Source organism: Chiloscyllium plagiosum, unplaced genomic scaffold (assembly GCF_037043375.1).
Source record: "Chiloscyllium plagiosum isolate Xiang-an unplaced genomic scaffold, Cpla_swu_hap1 HiC_scaffold_38, whole genome shotgun sequence".
NCBI classification, from domain to species: Eukaryota; Metazoa; Chordata; class Chondrichthyes; order Orectolobiformes; family Hemiscylliidae; genus Chiloscyllium; species Chiloscyllium plagiosum.
Genome location: NW_028270176.1, coordinates 33,792,913 through 33,810,759, shown reverse-complemented (window position 1 = coordinate 33,810,759; position 17,847 = coordinate 33,792,913). Strand labels below are relative to the sequence as shown.

Here is a 17,847-nt window from a genome sequence, read left to right as displayed (position 1 = left end):
GGGAGTGCCGCGCCCTCAGAGGGTCAGTGGTGAGGGAGTGCCGCGCCCTCAGAGGGTCAGTGGTGAGGGAGTGCCACTCTCAGAGGGTCAGTGGTGAGGGAGTGCCGCAATGTCTGGTCAGTGCTGAGGAAGTGGAAATAAGGAAAACCCCCAATCTGTACACAAAATACACCAGAGAGTGGTCTCACAAAGGTCCTTGCACAATTGCAGCAAGACACCAGAGGAAACTTTAGAATCCCAACTGATAAACTAAACAGGAACTTGCACACAGTCTCGCTCCCAAAATAGCAAGGCAGTGACAAACCACACACGGATGTAGATTACCATCGTCTGCAGGTCAGCTTCATTCAACAAGATGTCACATCAACCCTCTGACAGTGCCCACTCCCTCAGCACTGACCCTCCGACAGTGCCCACTCCCTCAGCACTGACCCTCCGACAATGCGGCACACCCTCAGCACTGACCCTCCGACAGTGCCCACTCCCTCAGCACTGACCCTCCGACAGTGCCCACTCCCTCAGCACTGACCCTCCGACAATGCGGGACTCCCTCAGCACTGACCCTCCGACAGTGCCCACTCCCTCAGCACTGACCCTGTGACAGTGCCCACTCCCTCAGCACTGACCCTCCGACAGTGCCCACTCCCTCAGCACTGACCCTCCGACAGTGCGGCACTCCCTCAGCACTGACCCTCCGACAGTGCGGCACTCCCTCAGCACTGACCCTCTGACAGTGCCCACTCCCTCAGCACTGACCCTCCGACAGTGTCCACTCCCTCAGCACTGACCCTCTGACAGTGCGGCACTCCCTCAGCACTGACCCTCCGATAGTGCGGCACTCCCTCAGCACTGACCCTCCGACAGTGCCCACTCCCTCAGCACTGACCCTCCGACAGTGTCCACTCCCTCAGCACTGACCCTCTGACAGTGCCCACTCCCTCAGCACTGACCCTCTGACAGTGCCCACTCCCTCAGCACCGACCCTCTGACAGTGCCCACTCCCTCAGCATTGACCCTCAGACAGAGCGGCACTCCCTCAGCACTGACCCTCTGACAGAGCGGCACTCCCTCAGCACTGACCCTCAGACAGTGCGGCACTCCCTCAGCATTGACCCTCTGACAGTGTGGCACTCCCTCAGCACTGACCCTCAGACAGTGCGGCACTCCCTCAGCATTGACCCTCTGACAATGCGGCACTCCCTCAGCACTGACCCTCCGACAGTGCGACATTCCCTCAGCACTGACCCTCCGACAGTGCGGCACTCCCTCAGCACTGACCCTCAGACAGTGCAGCACTCCCTCAGCATTGACCCTCTGACAGTGAGGCACTCCCTCAGCACTGACCCTCAGACAGTGCGGCACTCCCTCAGCACTGACCCTCTGACAGTGTGGCACTCCCTCAGCACTGACCCTCCGACAGTGTGGCACTCCCTCAGCACTAACCCTCTGACAGTGTGGCACTCCCTCAGCACTGACCCTCCGACAGTGTGGCACTCCCTCAGCACTGACCAGCCATCAGTATGGTGCTCCCTCAGCACTGACCTTCCGACAGTGCAGCACTTCCTCAGCACTGAACCTCCGACAGTGCAGCGCTCCATCAGTACTCAGTCCCCGACAGTGCGGTGCTTGCTCAGCATTGATCCTCCGACAGTGCGGCACTCCCTCAGCACTGACCTTCTGACAATTCAGCAGTCCCTCAACACTGAGCCATCCATTCTAACCTGCACATCTTTCGACTGTGGGAGGAAACCATGAAGACAAGGGGAGAATGTGCAAACTCCACACAGTTAGTCATGCGAGGAGGGAATTAAGGCCGGGTCCCTGACACAGTATTAACCACTGAGCCACCAAAATAATTTAGCTTATTGCATGAAATTGTTGGGACATTGGCTTCAAAGGAATTTCCGCACTGTGCCAAAGATGTTTTTAAGACTGAGCTTGTGCTCTTATTAGTAATGGCATCATTCACTCAATATCACCCTCTGTCAAAGTGACACATCCTCAATACTGACACACCACTACAACAGCACTCTCTCAGGAGTAACCCTCTGATAAAGTCTCATACTCATTCTATCTCTTTGTGATCATATTATGGCTTTAAGAGGTATATTTTGTACTGTTTCTATTTTGAAGAGAGACTTTAAGGCAGAGGAGCTGAGTTGTCTATTGAAATCTCAAAAAAACAGTTTATGAGGTTTTGGGTTGTCTTTAAAGTTGGAACAATAAAAGCAGCCTGACTGAGTGTGGTCAAGCTCCCAAAGAACCAGGATTTTAGTTTTATCTTTCAGCAGTTGTTGCTGGGGTCTCAGCAGGGTTTGGAAGCTGCAGGTTGTCTCTCCCTGCTTCACTCACTCACAGAATATTCTCTTGATGTTTGATTTCTTCCCCTGCTGAAGTTGCACGTGAGACAATCTATTTTTCTGAACTTGCCTTTTGCCAAGGGTGTGTTTATGGGGTGCTACTATATTGTTTAGTACTGAAAATGTGTTGCTGGAAAAGCGCAGCAGGTCAGGCAGCATCCAGGGAACAGGAGAATCGACGTTTCGGGCATAAGCCCTTCTTCAGGAATGAGGAAAGTTTGTCCAGCAGGCTAAGATAAAAGGTAGGGAGGAGGGACTTGGGGGAGGGGCGTGGGAATGCGATAGGTGGAAGGAGGTCAAGGTGAGGGTGATAGGCCGGAGGGGGGGGGGCGGAGAGGTCAGGAAGAAGATTGCAGGTTAGGAAGGCGGTGCTAAGTTTGATGGATTTGACTGAGACAAGGTGGGGGGAGGGGAAATGAGGAAACTGGAGAAATCTGAGTTCATCCCTTGTGGTTGGAGGGTTCCTAGGCGGAAGATGAGGCGCTCTTCCTCCAACCGTCGTGTTGTTGTGGTCTGGCGATGGAGGAGTCCAAAGACCTGACGAGGGAGTCACGGAGGGAGTGGTCTTTACGGAGACCACCAAGGATATATTTCCCTCCCCTCCCCTATCAGCATTCCGTAAAGACCACTCCCTCCGTGACTCCCTCGTCAGATCCACACCCCCCCACCAACCCAACCTCCACTCCCGGAACCTTCCCCTGTAAACCGCAGGAGGTGCAAGACTTGCGCCCACACCTCCCCCCTCACCTCCCTCCAAGGCCCCAAAGGAAATTTCCATATCCGCCACAGATTCACCTGCACCTCCACACACATCATCCATTGCATCCTCTGCACCCGATGTGGCCTCCTCTATATTGGGGAGACAGGCCGCCTACTTGCGGAGCGTTTCAGAGAACACCTCTGGGACACCCGGACCAACCAACCCAACCACCCTGTGGCTCAACACTTCAATTCCCCCTCCCACTCCACAAAGGACATGCAGGTCTTTGGACTCCTCCATCGTCAGACCACAACAACACGACGGTTGGAGGAAGAGCGCCTCATCTTCCGCCTAGGAACCCTCCAACCACAAGGGATGAACTCGGATTTCACCAGTTTCCTCATTTCCCCTCCCCCCACCCTGTCTCAGTCAAATCCCTCGAACTCAGCACCTCCTTCCTAACCTGCAATCTTCTTCCTGACCTCTCCGCACCCCCCCATCCCCACTCCGACCTATCACCCTCACCTTGACCTCTTTCCACCTATCGCATTTTCGACGCCCCTCCCCCAAGTCCCTCCTCCCTACCTTTTATCTTAGCCTGCTGGACAAACTTTCCTCATTCCTGAAGAAGGGCTTATGCCCGAAACGTCGATTCTCCTGTTCCTTGGATGCTGCCTGACCTGCTGCGCTTTTCCAGCAACACATTTTTCAGCTCTGATCTCCAGCATCTGCAGTCCTCACTTTCTCCTATATTGTTTAGTAGTAAAGTGATCAATTCATCTGTTAAATTTTCCAATAAAGTTAAGTTATTCCAATTTCTCTACTTTTTGTTGTACTTTAACTACAATATATGAATAAATTATGTTTTATTTCAAATCTGGTAGTTTGACTGATCGGAACACACCTTGCAGTTACCTTAAAAAGAAGAAAAAGTGGAAGAGTTTAGATTATCTTCTGAATTTTTTGAGGGGGTTTGGTCTGGTCCATAGCAGACTGGGGACTCTTGTTGGGATCAACATCTCTAACTCCAGGTTGGGTTTAGGTTCAGCAGAGCTCGCAGCATCTGTGGAGAGAGAAATCAGAGTTAATGTTTTGGATCTGAACTGTTCACTCTGATTTCTCTCTCCACAGATGCTGCCAGACCTGCAGAGCTTTTCTAGCAATTTCTATTGTTGTCTCCGATTTACAGCATCTGTAGTCCTTTCAGTTTTTATTGGCTTTCAGGTTGTTAGACTCAAAGCAGCGAGTGGAGAGTGTTAGCGTCTTTTATTTTAGATATCGAATTTGGTTTATTAAACAGGGTCTGCCTTGTTGTAATAGTGGCTCTTTCAGTCACTAGGAATTTCCTGGGGATGGAAAAAGCCACTTCAGGAGTTTTGCAAAGACTGAGCAAGGAAAAATGTTCAGAACTGGTAAACAAAGTGGAGTTGGGGGGTGTCTTTGTGAGGAAGGGGGAGATGTTTGTGGCAATCACGCAGCATTTACAATTGCCAGGAACACCATCAGAACCTTCGGGAAATGATTAAAATGCAATTGCAAATGAAGCAGCTTGGGTTAGAGGCAAAATTAAAGGAAAGAATGGCCCGGGCAGGACAAAAGAACAGAGAAAAGGAAATGAAACAACTTGAATTACAATAAACAGCAGAGGAAAAAGAAAAGGCGAGGAAGTTGCCAGCAGAAGAAAGGGTGGGATACAGAGAGAGAGAGAGAGAGAAGAAAGAGACACAAGGAGCGAGAGAAGTATCAGAGAAAGAGGCAAGATTTGACCTTCAGAGTCATAGAGATGTACAGCACAGAAACAGACCCTTCGGTCCACCCCGTCCATGCCGACCAGATATCCCGACCCAATGTAGTCCCACCTGCCAGCACCCGGCCCATATTTCTCCAAACCCTTCCTATTCACATCCCCATCCAAATGCCTCTTAAATGATGCCATTGTACCAGCCTCCACCACTTCCTCTGGCAGCTCATTCCATACACGTACCACCCTATGCGTGTGAAAAAGTTGCCCCACTTTTATATCTTTCCCCACTCAATCTAAACCCATTAAACCCATGCCCTCTAGTTGTGGACTCCCTGACCCAGGGAAAAGACTTTGTCTATTTATCCTATAAATGCCCCTCATAATTTTGTAAACCTCTGTAAGGTTATCCCTCAGCCTCCGACGCTCCAGGGAAAACAGCCCCAGCCTGTTCAGCCTCTCCCTGTAGCTCAAACCCTCCAACCCTGGCAACATCCTTGTAAATCTTTTCTGAACCGGTTGGAACTGAAAGCCCAAAGCCAAGTTAAAACGGCGGAGGTAGAGGTGAAAGTAGGAATAATGATGAGGACAGTGATGGAGAGCAATCCCATCCGAGCTGAAGGCCTGGTGGGGATCTGTTTAAATATGTTCAAACTTCACCAAAGTTCAACAAAAAGAATGTAAAAGCCTTTTTCATTACAGTTGAGAAAATGGCTGAACAAATGAAATGGTCAGTGAGCATGTGGGTATTGTTGATTCAAACAAAGTTGGTATGTGGAGCCAGTGAAGTATTTACATTGCTATCACAGGAGGTACCTGGTGAGGGTAATGAGGTGAAAAGTGCTGTCTGAAGTGCACACAAGCTAATACCAGAAGCCTACGTTTCAGGAATCTAAGGAGGGACCCTGGTCAAACATACATTGAGTTTGAAAAGATGAAAAAAAGTAATTTTAATGGTTGGATAAGGGCATACAAATTACAGAGGAGAAATATTCATTCAGAACCTTGTGCATTTATGAGCCATTACTATACAGGAAGAGTTACTGTTTCTGAGTAAAATAATCTATTCTTCTGTTAAGTTTTCCTACAGAGAGTTAAGTTATTTTAAGTTCCTCTTTCTTTGGTTTGTACCTTAACTATAGTGTTTGAATAAATTGTGTTTGCTGAACATTGCTGACCAATCGAATTGCATCTGGAACATCGCAGTTACCTTTTAAATCAGAAAAGGTTAGGGTCTAGGTGACATTCCTAATATATTTTGAGGGGGTCCGGTCTGATCCATAACACCTGTTATTAGCATGTCACTCAGAAAAATGGTGACCTGAGGTAAATGTTCTCTGTCGTCTGCTGCAAAATGGTACAGGCTGACGATACCACAAATGGCAGTCCCATATGTTGGTACAAACCCTTATGGTATTATTCGTAGCATATTTCTGCAATTGCAGGTGCGCGTAGCTCGGGTCAAGCTTTGTGAAGGACAAAATCTCTAGCCCAGCTTTACGTACCCAATCGTCTAGGTGAGGGATTGAGTATTTATCCAGTTGTGACAAGCAGTTTGCTGCTTGTTTAAAATCCCACAAAGGTGAACTGAGCCATCTAGTTTCATGATATGTGACTGGTACTGCCCATTCTGCAAACCATACTGGTCACTTTCCGACCTCCTGATTCCTGCCTCTGCAGGTAAATGGCACTGGGTGGGTCTTGCAGAATTGTGGAATTGCCTTCCCGGTCAATATGCGGAATGGTCTTGGCACCTTTCATAGTCCCTAGACTTTACCGAAAAACATCCGGATATTTAATTAGGACTTCACCCGGGCAGCCGTTTTCTAATCGCAAAATGTTGAGCTAATCAAGGTGCATCTTTCTCAACCAGTTCCGCCCCACTAAGCTTTGCTTCCATCAGAACCAGCTGCTTTTGTAAACGAGACTGAACCCTTAATCTGTAACGGCTCCCTGGTGTAGGCTCTCTATCTCACACAGACTTGAGGGTTGGAGTCCAGAGTGTTTTGTTAAAGATTCTATAATCACTGCCGCACCCCCACTGGTATCAACCTCCATGAGAAGCAGGTGACCAGATATTTTGATTGTTTCTGATTTGGATGTCACTAAGCAATTTAGCTGTTCCAACACCGTTCCCTTACTCACCTCAGGCTGAGTGGGACTCTTTTGCTGCGTCGAGTCCGCATACTGGCAGCAACTACAATGGCTCGCCGGCCTGGATCCTGAAGAAAATTTTAACCCTTTGGCTGAGGCTTGGTTTTGCTGTGGGCTGACCTAGAGTCCCTCCGTTCAGGATGTGTCCTGAGTGAGGCTGTGCAGTTGCCTTCACTCGAGTGGCGTTCCCCAAGCTCAGTCGGACTGGCGAGGGTGTCCACTTCCATCGGAATACCCTGTAACTCATGTGCTCCGCTGGCCATTTTCCAATGATAACTCCAGGTGTAATGCCTGTTTGAAGTCCAGTTGAGCTTCAGCTAGGAGGCGCTTTTGCATGGTTATCTCATTAATCCCATGTACCAAGCAGCCTTTCAGCATCACATTAAGGGTTAAACCAAAGTTACATGCCTCTGCCAGTCATCTTAACCTCATCAAAAATTCCAAAAAGATGGACTCCCCTGGTAAAACCGATAGCATCTCAGAATCAGAGGAGGTTTGGGTTGTTATATTCCTTAACTAAATCCATCAATTGGAAATGTTTTAATAGCTGATACATCAGATACATTCAGCTCCTAATAACCAAAAAAGCTGCAGATCCGCAAGCTGTCAGGAGAATTACTCGTTGCTTTCCATCTACACCAGTGTCAGTTGCCTGGAAAAATCAACATATTCTTTCCACACACTGGGCCCAGTCTTCAACAACAGGATCGAATAAGTCGTTTCCCAAATAATGGCATGATGCCAGAAATGCTTACTGGGTGAAAGTTAGGACTGCAGATGCTAAAGATTAGAGTTGAGTGTGTGGTGCTGGAATAGCACAGCAGGTCAGGCAGCATCTGAGTAGCAGGAAAATCAATGTTTTGGGCAAAGGCCCTTCATCAGGAAAGAGACTAGGAGCCTCAGGGGTGGAGAGATAAGTGGGAGGGGGATGGAGCTGGGGGAATGGTAGCTGAGAGTGCAATAGGTGGATGGAGGTGGGGGTAAAGCTGATCGGAAAATCAATGTTTTGGGCTATCATCACTTTTGCCCCCACCTCCATCCACCTATTGCGCTCTCAGTTACCATCCCCTCCAGCCCCATCCCCTCCCACTTACCTCGCCACCCCCGAGGTTCCCACTCTCACTCCTGATGAAGGGCTTTTGCCTGAAACGTTGATTTTCCTGCTCCTAGGATGCTGTCTGACCTGCTGTGCTTTTCCAGCACCACACTCTCGACCCAGAAATGATTACACCAGCTCAAAGACAACCATTGTGAGTGAATTTCTTCAGGAATGTGCATAACTCTCATCGCCACTGAAATAATTCCACACAGAGACCAGTATCCTGTCACCAGGTCCCCCTTTATTTATTTGATTCCTGAAGAAGGGCCTATGCCCGAAACGTCGAATCTCCTGTTCCCTGGATGCTGCCTGACCTGCTGTGCTGTTCCAGCAATAAAGTTTCAACCCCCTTTATTTACACATGGAGAGATTTTGACACTGATCCTGTTCCCTCGGAACCAGCCCTCAGAGTGAGCAGAACCTCTGACACTGCTGTTTCTATCTGTCAGCCAGGGCTTCCTGATTGGAATGGGTTAACAGCCCCAATCAGGGAACTCAGATTCAGGAGCTTCACCTGGCTGACCTTATTACACACACTGTATCACTTCTCATGGAAATTTCCCATGTAAACATGTCACGCTGCAATGACATCTTCCTGCCACTGGTGATGCTCAGTGTTCATCGTTTTGGTTTTCTCAGACACTGGTACTAACTGCCCTGTTGTTTTTACCGGGACCATTTGGAGTCAGAGGATCCTCATGACCCTAACTGAAAGACATTCCCACCTTCTCCAGGGCCAGAGATGATAGATTTCCCCACAGTGTGGAAACAGACCATTCAGCCCAACATTTTAATATTGACCCTCCAAAGACCATCCCACCTAGAACCAGCCCTGTACCCTTTCCCTGTAACCCTGCATTTCCCATGGCTAACCCACCTAACCAGTACATCCTTGGACACTATGGGACAATGTCCCATGGCTACACATCTGCAGGTCTTTGGACTGTGGGAGGAAACCGGAGCACCCGGAGGAAACCCACGCAGACACGAGGAGAATGTGCAAACTCCACATGGACATCCGCCCGAGGCTGGAATCAAACCTGGGTCCCTGGCGCTGTGAGGCAGCAGTGCTACCTAAGTCACCATGTGTGGGAGGTGTGGAGTCTCTTGGGTTAATCTCACCACCAGTCCCCTCGCTCTCAGATGAGACAGCAACCCCTTGAGCCTCGGGGTCTATGACAATTTCAATAACCCTTTACAATGTTGTGAAGAAGTGTCTGGGGGAATGTCGCTGCTGCTGCTGTAAAGCGAGGATTCTGGCCAAACGTGTTCCTTCTCAATAGAGCACCCAATGTCCTGGGTGTCAAATGGCGGCTGATGTATGGTCGTGAGAGCTGGCTTGGGCAGTGGGGGGAGGGGGGAGTTTTTAGAATGCTACTAAACAGTGCTGCAGCATTGCCTGCTGTTGTCCCGTGTTGATCAGAGTGAGCAGATGGGGGGGATGGTGTGTTGATGAACAAAGAGGCCAGTGCCCCCTCCCTTGTAGGGAGGGGGCTTGTGGCACAGTGAGAGTGAAGCTGCGAATTCGAGGACCACACCATTCAGATTCCAGTCTGGAACTGCTCCCTATTCAGTGTGGCCACAACTCCACGGGGAAATGTGGACCATCAATGATTGTGCCCCATGGTCCCAGAAGCTGTCTCAAAACATCCAGAATCCCCCTGAGACCAACAAAATGATCAATCTGGCTGGTTGCCTGTGAGTCGAGAAAATCAGAATTCACACGAAGTTCCATCATGGACAGAAGGTTACACCAGTGACTTTAAGATGAGAAAAGAAAGAATTTGCAATTTACTTCTATGAAAGTTAAACTATAACCCTTTAAAAACTCCAGGTCCACACAGATTCATTCGTGCTTCTGACAGACAAAGACAGTTGGTTTAACACATATACTACGGATGGATAAATAATATTGACAGGAGAACCAGAATTCTGAATGTAAACAGTACGGGCCATAAATTGGAAAGTTACTTTCTCACAGTCTTGCGGATTTCACGAAGGATGACATTGCTGTCTATAGGCGATGGTCAAGCTTTGATTCAGTGGTTGATCAGTTGGACCTCGGTCTTTTGTTGTTCTAGAATGCTTTCCTTTAATTTTTTTTTAGTTATAAATCGCACAACACCAGGTTGTAGCCCAACAGTTTTATTTGGAAGTGATAGCTTTCAGGAGTTTTCACTCCACAGGGAGAGAGAGGGAGAGGTGATTGCTTTCTGTCTGCAGTCTGGTAGCTTCTCTCTCCTGAACTCTCCTTATCATTCAATAGTTCAACAAATTAGTGGTTGTCCTCGGGCAGATTGTCCTTAAAGTGAAGAATTCTTGCTGACACTGAGTACAGCGTTCCCCTCCTCAGTGGTTCAAACAGTGACTTTGCATCACAGAGCTCAAGAAAGATACAGCATGTGACAATTTGAGTTGCAAAACTCTCGTGGCGTTTTTGATATAGCAGTGCAAGTTCTGTCTCAGTTATTTAACCCAAGGGAGAAATCCATGGGGTCCCTTACAGCTTACAGCAGGTGGTAATAGTGAGGGAGCTACTGGAACAGCAATAAGCCAGGGTTAGCTGCAATGCAACACATTATTCACTTCGAAAGATTCTGTGTGCAGCGTTGTTATCCCATGGGCAAGCAAGCACCATTGCAAGATGACGGAGGGTCAGTGGTGAGGGAGTGCCACACTGTCAGAGGGTCAGTACTGAGGGAGCGCCGCACTGTCAGAGGATTAGTGCTGAGGGAGCAGGCACTGTCAGTGGGTCAGCGCTGAAGGAACAGGCACTGTCGGAGTGTCAGTGCTGAGGGAGCGCTGTACAGTTAGTGGGTCAGTGCTGTGGGAGTGCCGCACTGTCGGAGGGTCAGTGCTGAGGGAGCAGGCACTCTCAGGGTGTCAGTGCTGAGGGAGCGGACTCTGTTGGAGGGTCAGTGCTGAGGGAGCAGGCACTCTCAGGGTGTCAGTGCTGAGGGAGCGGGCTCTGTTGGAGGGTCAGTGCTGAGGGAGCAGGCACTCTCAGGGTGTCAGTGCTGAGGGAGCGGGCTCTGTTGGAGGGTCAGTGCTGAGGGAGCAGGCAGTCTCAGGGTGTCAGTGCTGAGGGAGCAGGCACTGTCAGAGGTTCAGTGCTGAGGGAGTGCTGCACTGTTGGCGGGTCAGTGCTGAGGGAGCGGGCACTATTTGAGGGTCAATATTTGAGGGAGCAGACACTGTCGGAGGATCAGTGATGAGGGAGTGCCGCAATCTCCCCTATTCCCAGCACATACCCTCCCACAACATGGTAACTGTTTCTGTTCTGATAGTTATAGGTTCCAAAGTTCCTTCTGTTGTCACTGAATCATTCCCATGTTATGGGAGGGTGACTGCTGGGAGCAAGGGAGAGAGTGGCACTCCCTCAGTACTGACACTCTGGCCCCTCTGGAGCCATCATTCCGATGGGACGGTCTGGGGGCTCTCGGATGGAATGCCGTGTCTGCACTCTGTGTCTCTCCGTCCCTGGGATTGAACCCAGCCAATGAGTGTCCTCACCCAGCCTCCGCTAACCCGCTCCCTCCAGCCTCTTGGGGACGAGGGCTGTTATACCTGGGACGGAGATGGTGCCTTCTTGATCAAGCTGTAGATGACTGTTGGATCATTGTTGGGTCTCCCTTTCAGAGGCTTCTTGCCTTTCCCCCTGTGAATGTCAGAAAGCACACTGTGAGCTGGAAGGAGCAAAAATTATTACGGGGAACTGTCCACCCTGTATCTTCCCCATCCGCACACACGCAGACAGAGATGCACACACACACGCACACGCACACAAAAAGACACACACACATGGACAAAAACACCCTCACAGATACACACAATCGTGCGCGCACTGGCAGACACAGATCCACATACTCTCTCACACACATATACAAACATGGAGAGACACATTCACAGATACACACACACGTACACACATTCTCTGTCATATACTCAAACAGAGAGATACACACACATCACACACTGTCACAGACCCACATACACACACAAACATCACGGGGAACTCTCCACCCTGTGTCTTCCCCAACCGTACACACACAGAGACATACACACACAGAAACACACTCACAAATACACGCAGACGCCTGCACAATCACACATGCACACACACACACACACACACATACTCGATGATCTGCAGATAGTGAACAGTCAGCAGGTACAAACTGGAAACCTGACCCCACCCCTCATTCTGGTGATGGTCAGGGGGGAGCCTCGAGTCAAATACAATCACATCTGCCCCAACTCCAACCCCGTCACACAACAAACCCAATGTACCCCCTACCCCTAACACACGACAAACCCATACACCCCCTACCCCTAACACACGACAAACCCATACACCCCCATCCCCAACACCCTCCAAACCCATAAAACCCCCAACCCGACACCATCTGAACTCATACACTCCCCCCCCCAACCCCAACACCCTTCAAACGCAAATGACCCCGCCCCCAACACCCTCTCAACAAGTATATTCCCCTTATCCCACCAATTGCTCCAACCCCCTTCCTTCATTCGGAATCAAAAGGATTAATTAATATTATTGTAATTACTGCCAGATTGAAAGGCTGTGTTTGGGAATGAATTAATCGCTGCAATGCGAACCTGTAAGAACCCCTCTGTTTCAGGAAGGTCTCTGGGAGTCACTGACGTGTTACATCACAAAAGGAGGCCATTTGGGCCATCATCCCTGTGCCAGCTCGTCAAATGGGCAGCATTCCCTGGTATCCATATCCTCCCTTCCCCCCCCCCCCAATCTCCCTACTCCCCATCCAATGGCTCTATCCCCCAATTCTCTCAGTATACCCCCATTTCCCTGCTCCCCATCTCTATCTCAATCCCCATCCAACGCCCCTCCCTGATGCTCCAATTGAACCACCCCCCTCTCACCCCCACATTTCCAGACAGTACATTCCACACCCTAACTACTTCCTGGGGGAGCACGGTTTCCTCCCTCACATCCCGTCGCTCCATCTGCTCTTCACTTTAAACCCACACCCCTCTCCCATTCCCATTCCCGTTCCCTTTCTGAGAGGTAACAGCTTCTCCCTATTGACTCTGTCCACCTCCCCCCTCACCCGCATATGATTTTGAAACCCTCGATTGAATCTCCCTCTCCCTCAGCCTCCTTCTCCCGCAGTGGAGCACTCCCCAGCGTCTTCAATCCATCATCATCACGGAGGGTTCTCATCCCTGGACCAGTTCCTGGGAATACCTTCTGCTCTCTCCCTCTCTCTCCCACCAAAACGTTCCCATCGTCCCGATTATGTGGGGCCCCCAACTGGACCCAGCTCCCCCAGGGTTTTGTACAGGTCCAGCATCACTCCTGCCTCCTGTGGTGGACACATAGAAAATAGGAGCAGGAGTAGGCCATTCTGCCCTTCAAGCCATTCAAGATCATGGTGTTGATCCAACACAATCCCATGTTCCCACTTTCTCCCCCATTCCCTTTGATCCCTTTATCCCAAAGAGCTAGATCTAACTCCTTCTTCAATGTTCTGGCCTCAACAATGTCGTGTGGGAGAGAATCCCACAGGCTCCCTCACTCTCTGGGTGAAGACATTTCTCCTCATCTCAGTCATCCCCTGTCTCCCTTAGACTGTGACTCCCTGGATCCGAATTCCCCCCACCCTGGATATTGGGAACATCCTTCCTGTGTTGACCCTGTCTGGTCCTATTCAATGTTGCTCTGTTGAGAAATACCAGACTACCAACGGGACAGAAAGAGGCCATTTGGCCAAGCAGCTCTGTACTATCCCCTATTAAGTAACCCAGTCAGCGCCAATCCCTCGTCCCAGGCCTGGCTCATTCTCCAGTGCCACGGGGTCCCGGTGTTACTGGGTGGTTCTAGCCCTCAGTCAGACATTACCGAGTGGCTCCTGTTTGTTTCTGTCCCTCCGGGGTCTGGGAGCTGGCCCCAAAGTTAATGGTCGCATATTCAACATGGTCATCCGGGGGGGAGTGCCCCTGAGGGTCCGTGCTCTCGGCCATCATCACGTTCTCATACATCGTGCTCTCCTTCGCCTGCATAGAATACAACAACAACAGCAGGATCAGCCGACATTGCTGCTCAGCAATTGCATTTAGATAGCGCCTTGCCTCAACATATCACAGCAACACAATCCTACACTAAGCAACTTTGGGGGACAGTGTGGATCTCTATCATCCTCAGTCTCTCTGTATACTTCTCTCTGCATATCTCTCTCTCTCTCTTTCCCTCTGTGTATCTCTATCGCTGTATCTCTTGCTCCATCTCCTCTCCCTATCTCTGCCTTTCTATTGCTTTCCCTCTTGATTTACTATCTTTTGTGGGTTTGTGGGTGGCACGGTGGCACAGTGGTTAGCACTGCTGCCTCACAGCGCCAGAGACCCGGGTTCAATTCCCGCCTCAGGCGACTGACTGTGTGGAGTTTGCACGTTCTCCCCGTGTCTGCGTGGGTTTCCTCCGGGTGCTCCGGTTTCCTCCCACAGTCCAAAGATGTGCAGGGTCAGGTGAATTGGCCATGCTAAATTGCCCGTAGTGTTAGGTTAGGGGCATGGGTGGGTTGCGGGTCGGTGTGGACTTGTTGGGCTGAAGGGCCTGTTTCCACACTGTAAGTAATCTAATCTTTATCTCCCATTAATTTTATATCAATCCCTCTGGCTCTCTATTTCTATCTCTCTGTTGTTCTCTCACTGTTTCGCTCTCTGTAACTCTCCATGTTCAAGTGTCTCTCCATCTCTTTCTTTATCAATCTCTCACTGTCTATTTCTGTTTCTCTCTCTCTCTGCAAATAACTGTCTCTATATTTCTACCTCACTGTGCCTCTCTATCTCTGAACCTCTGTCTCGATCACTCTATCACTTTCAGAATGGAGAGTGTGCACTGTTGGAGGGTCAGTGCCAAGGGAGCGCCACACTGTCAGTGAGTCAGGACTTAGGGAGTGCTGAACTGTCAAAGGGTCAGTGCTGACGGAGTGCCGCATTGTTGGAGGGTCATTACTCAGGGAGTGCTGCACGGTTGGAGGATCAGTACTGAGGGACCGCATTACTGTTGAAGGGTGAGTGCTGAAGGAGTGCTGCAGTGTCGGATGCTCAGTGCTGAGGGATCATTGCCCTGGGTGCAGATATTTATCCCTGAACTAGACTAACGGTCATTCCTCCGACTGCAGCCTGTGGGATCTTGCTGTGTTGTCCTCAATGAGAGCAGGGGTTCACTCTGATAACAAACATCCCCCATTGGCTGTGTTACTTCAGGAGGAGCTGAGCCAGGGACAGGAGCTCAGACGCTGCTCCCATCACCCCCACTCTCCCAGACCGGAGACTGGAAATCTGGGGACAGAGAGGGGGTGGGGTGAGGGGGTTCCAGTCTCAGACTGGGAATATGAGAAACTCCCAAGTTGGACGGGCACTGACATCTTTGGAATGCCCTCCCTCAGAGAGCTTTGGAGGGGTCTGATCACTGAATAGATTCCAGACCATGACACTGATTGATCACTGAGCCCCTGGAAGTGAGGGTGGTTGAATTGGGTATCAGCTAAGAGGGGAAGAATGGCCCTAAAGAGCTTCCCCTGGGTAAAACTTCCTGCTGTTTCCACACTAACCTGATTCCGTTTCATGACCACGCTGTAGACAGCGTTTGTTGCCTCAGTGCATTGTGGGCTGGTAGAATCAGTCTTCTTCCGTTTCCTGAGAGGACAGAGCACAGACTATTACATTCAGAGAAGGTCCACAGGTCCCTGGGTCAATACCACAGCCCTGGGAGCAAGTCCCATAATCCCCCACTTCCTGGGGGAGTAAATTACACATTCTCCTCCCGCATTCCCAGACGGAGCGAGTCCCACATTTCCACCCCTCCCCACTGTCTTAGAGAAGGCGTTTCTCCTGTATTCCTCACTGGATTTATTCGGGACTGTCTTAGAGTCACAGAGTTATATGGCATGGAAACAGACCCTTCGGATGGACTAATCCACCATGTTCCCAACAAAACCAGTCCCATTTGCCTGTATTTGGCCCGTATCCCTCCAAATCTTTCCTATTTATATTCTTATCCAAATGTCTTTTAAATGTTGTAACTGTACCCACTTCTTTTGGCAGTTGCCCCTCATGTCCTTGTAAAACTTTTTTCTGTTAAAAATGTGCCCCCTAGTTTTGAACCCACCCACCTGAGGGAAAAGACCCTTGTTATTCACCATATCTATGCCCATCATGATTTTATAAACATCTGTAGAGTCATCCCTCAGCATCCTATGCTCCAATGTAAAAAGTCCCAGCCAATTCAGCCTATTTTTGTAACTCAAACGCTCCCACTCCTGGCAACATCCTGGGAAATCTCTCCTGAACCCTCTCCAGTTTAATAATAGCCTTCCTATAACAGGGTGACCAGAATTGGACACAGTAATCCTCAAGAGGCCTCACCAAAGCCTTGTTCAAACGCAACATGACACCCCAGTCTTCTATCGATGGCCCCTCTTTCTGGTCTCCCCATCTCCACCTTCTCAATATCTCCGTGATTGAAACCCCTTTCGGAATTTTAACCATCTCGATCAGGTCATCTCTCATTCCTCTTTTCAAGAATAAACTGCCCCAATGCATTTACTCTCTTCCAAGCATTAGAATTGCTTAATTCTGAGATCATTAAAATCAATAGCTTATGTGACTTCTCAAATGAGTTGGTATCTTCTTTTACAATATGGAGACAGGAACTTTGCACAGTGCTCCAAGTGTGTGTCCAACTGAGGGATACGGAGACTAGAACAGTGCACAGTGCTCCGAGTGTGGGTCTAACTGAGGGATACGGAGACTGGAACTGTGCACAGTGCTCCGAGTGTGGGTCTAACTGAGGGATACGGAGACTGGAACTGTGCACAGTGCTCCGAGTGTGGGTCTAACTGAGGGATACAGACACTGGAACTGTGCACAGTGCTCCGAGTGTGGGTCTGACTGAGGGATACGGAGACTGGAACTGTGCACAGTGCTCCGAGTGTGGGTTAACTGGGGTTTAATAGAAACCTTTTCAAATGTTGCACTGTATTGTATTTGAGGGTGTGATCTAAAAGTGCTTACCTTCTGTAACACACGATCACCAAAACCACTGTGATAACGGAGCCCAGTAGTCCCATGCTAATTCCAATTAAGAGTCTGAATGAGCTTCCTGTGATGGAGAAAGTTAATCACAAGATTATCGCCACTAATTAAAATCTCATTCTCCTTGGCTCCTGACCTCATTCCAGCCTTGGGTCAAACATGGACAAAGGAGGTGAATTCCCGAGGGCAGGGGAGCGGGACAGCCCTTGGCATCAAGGCTGCATTCGACCGAGTGTGGCATCACAGAGCCCTGGCAAGACTGGTATCAATGGGTATCGGGGGGCAAACCCTACGCTGGTCCAAGTCATACCTGGCACACAGGAAGATGGTTGTGGTTGTTGGATGGTCAGTCATCTCAGCTCCAGGACATCTCTGCAGGAGTTCCTCAGGGTAGTGTCCTTGACACAACTCTCTTCAGCTGCTTCATCAATGACCTTCCCTCCATCAGAAGGTCAGTAGTGGGAATGTTCACTGATGACAGTACAACGTTGAGGATGAAGATGATGGTGTCACTGGGAAAGCTACAGTCTCTTCCCTATCTGTGATTGCCATGGACACCATCCAGGGACAAAGCAGCCCCCGCTGGATTGACCCCACACCCACAAACATCGCCTCGCTCCCTCCCCCCACCGAATCTCAGTAACAGCAGTGTGTACCATCCTCTCCCTCCCCCCACCGACGCTCAGTAACAGCAGTGTGTACCATCCCCTCC

At 49.8% G+C, this 17,847-nt stretch overlaps 1 protein-coding gene across 1 annotated transcript in view; it reads right to left on the bottom strand.

The window, feature by feature from the left end:
- Positions 1-3,986: 3,986 nt before the first annotated feature.
- LOC148139425 (B-cell receptor CD22-like) overlaps positions 3,987-17,847 on the bottom strand; it is a 57,536-nt gene continuing 43,675 nt past the window's right edge. Inside the window, exons 6-10 of the mRNA XM_087980752.1 lie at positions 17,115-17,202; positions 15,653-15,737; positions 13,939-14,093; positions 11,622-11,712; positions 3,987-4,123 (exon numbers count right to left, since the gene is read on the bottom strand). Of these exons, the coding sequence (XP_087836878.1) occupies positions 4,082-4,123; positions 11,622-11,712; positions 13,939-14,093; positions 15,653-15,737; positions 17,115-17,202 (461 nt within the window). The 3' untranslated portion in view covers positions 3,987-4,081. The remainder of the gene's footprint in view (positions 4,124-11,621; positions 11,713-13,938; positions 14,094-15,652; positions 15,738-17,114; positions 17,203-17,847) is intronic.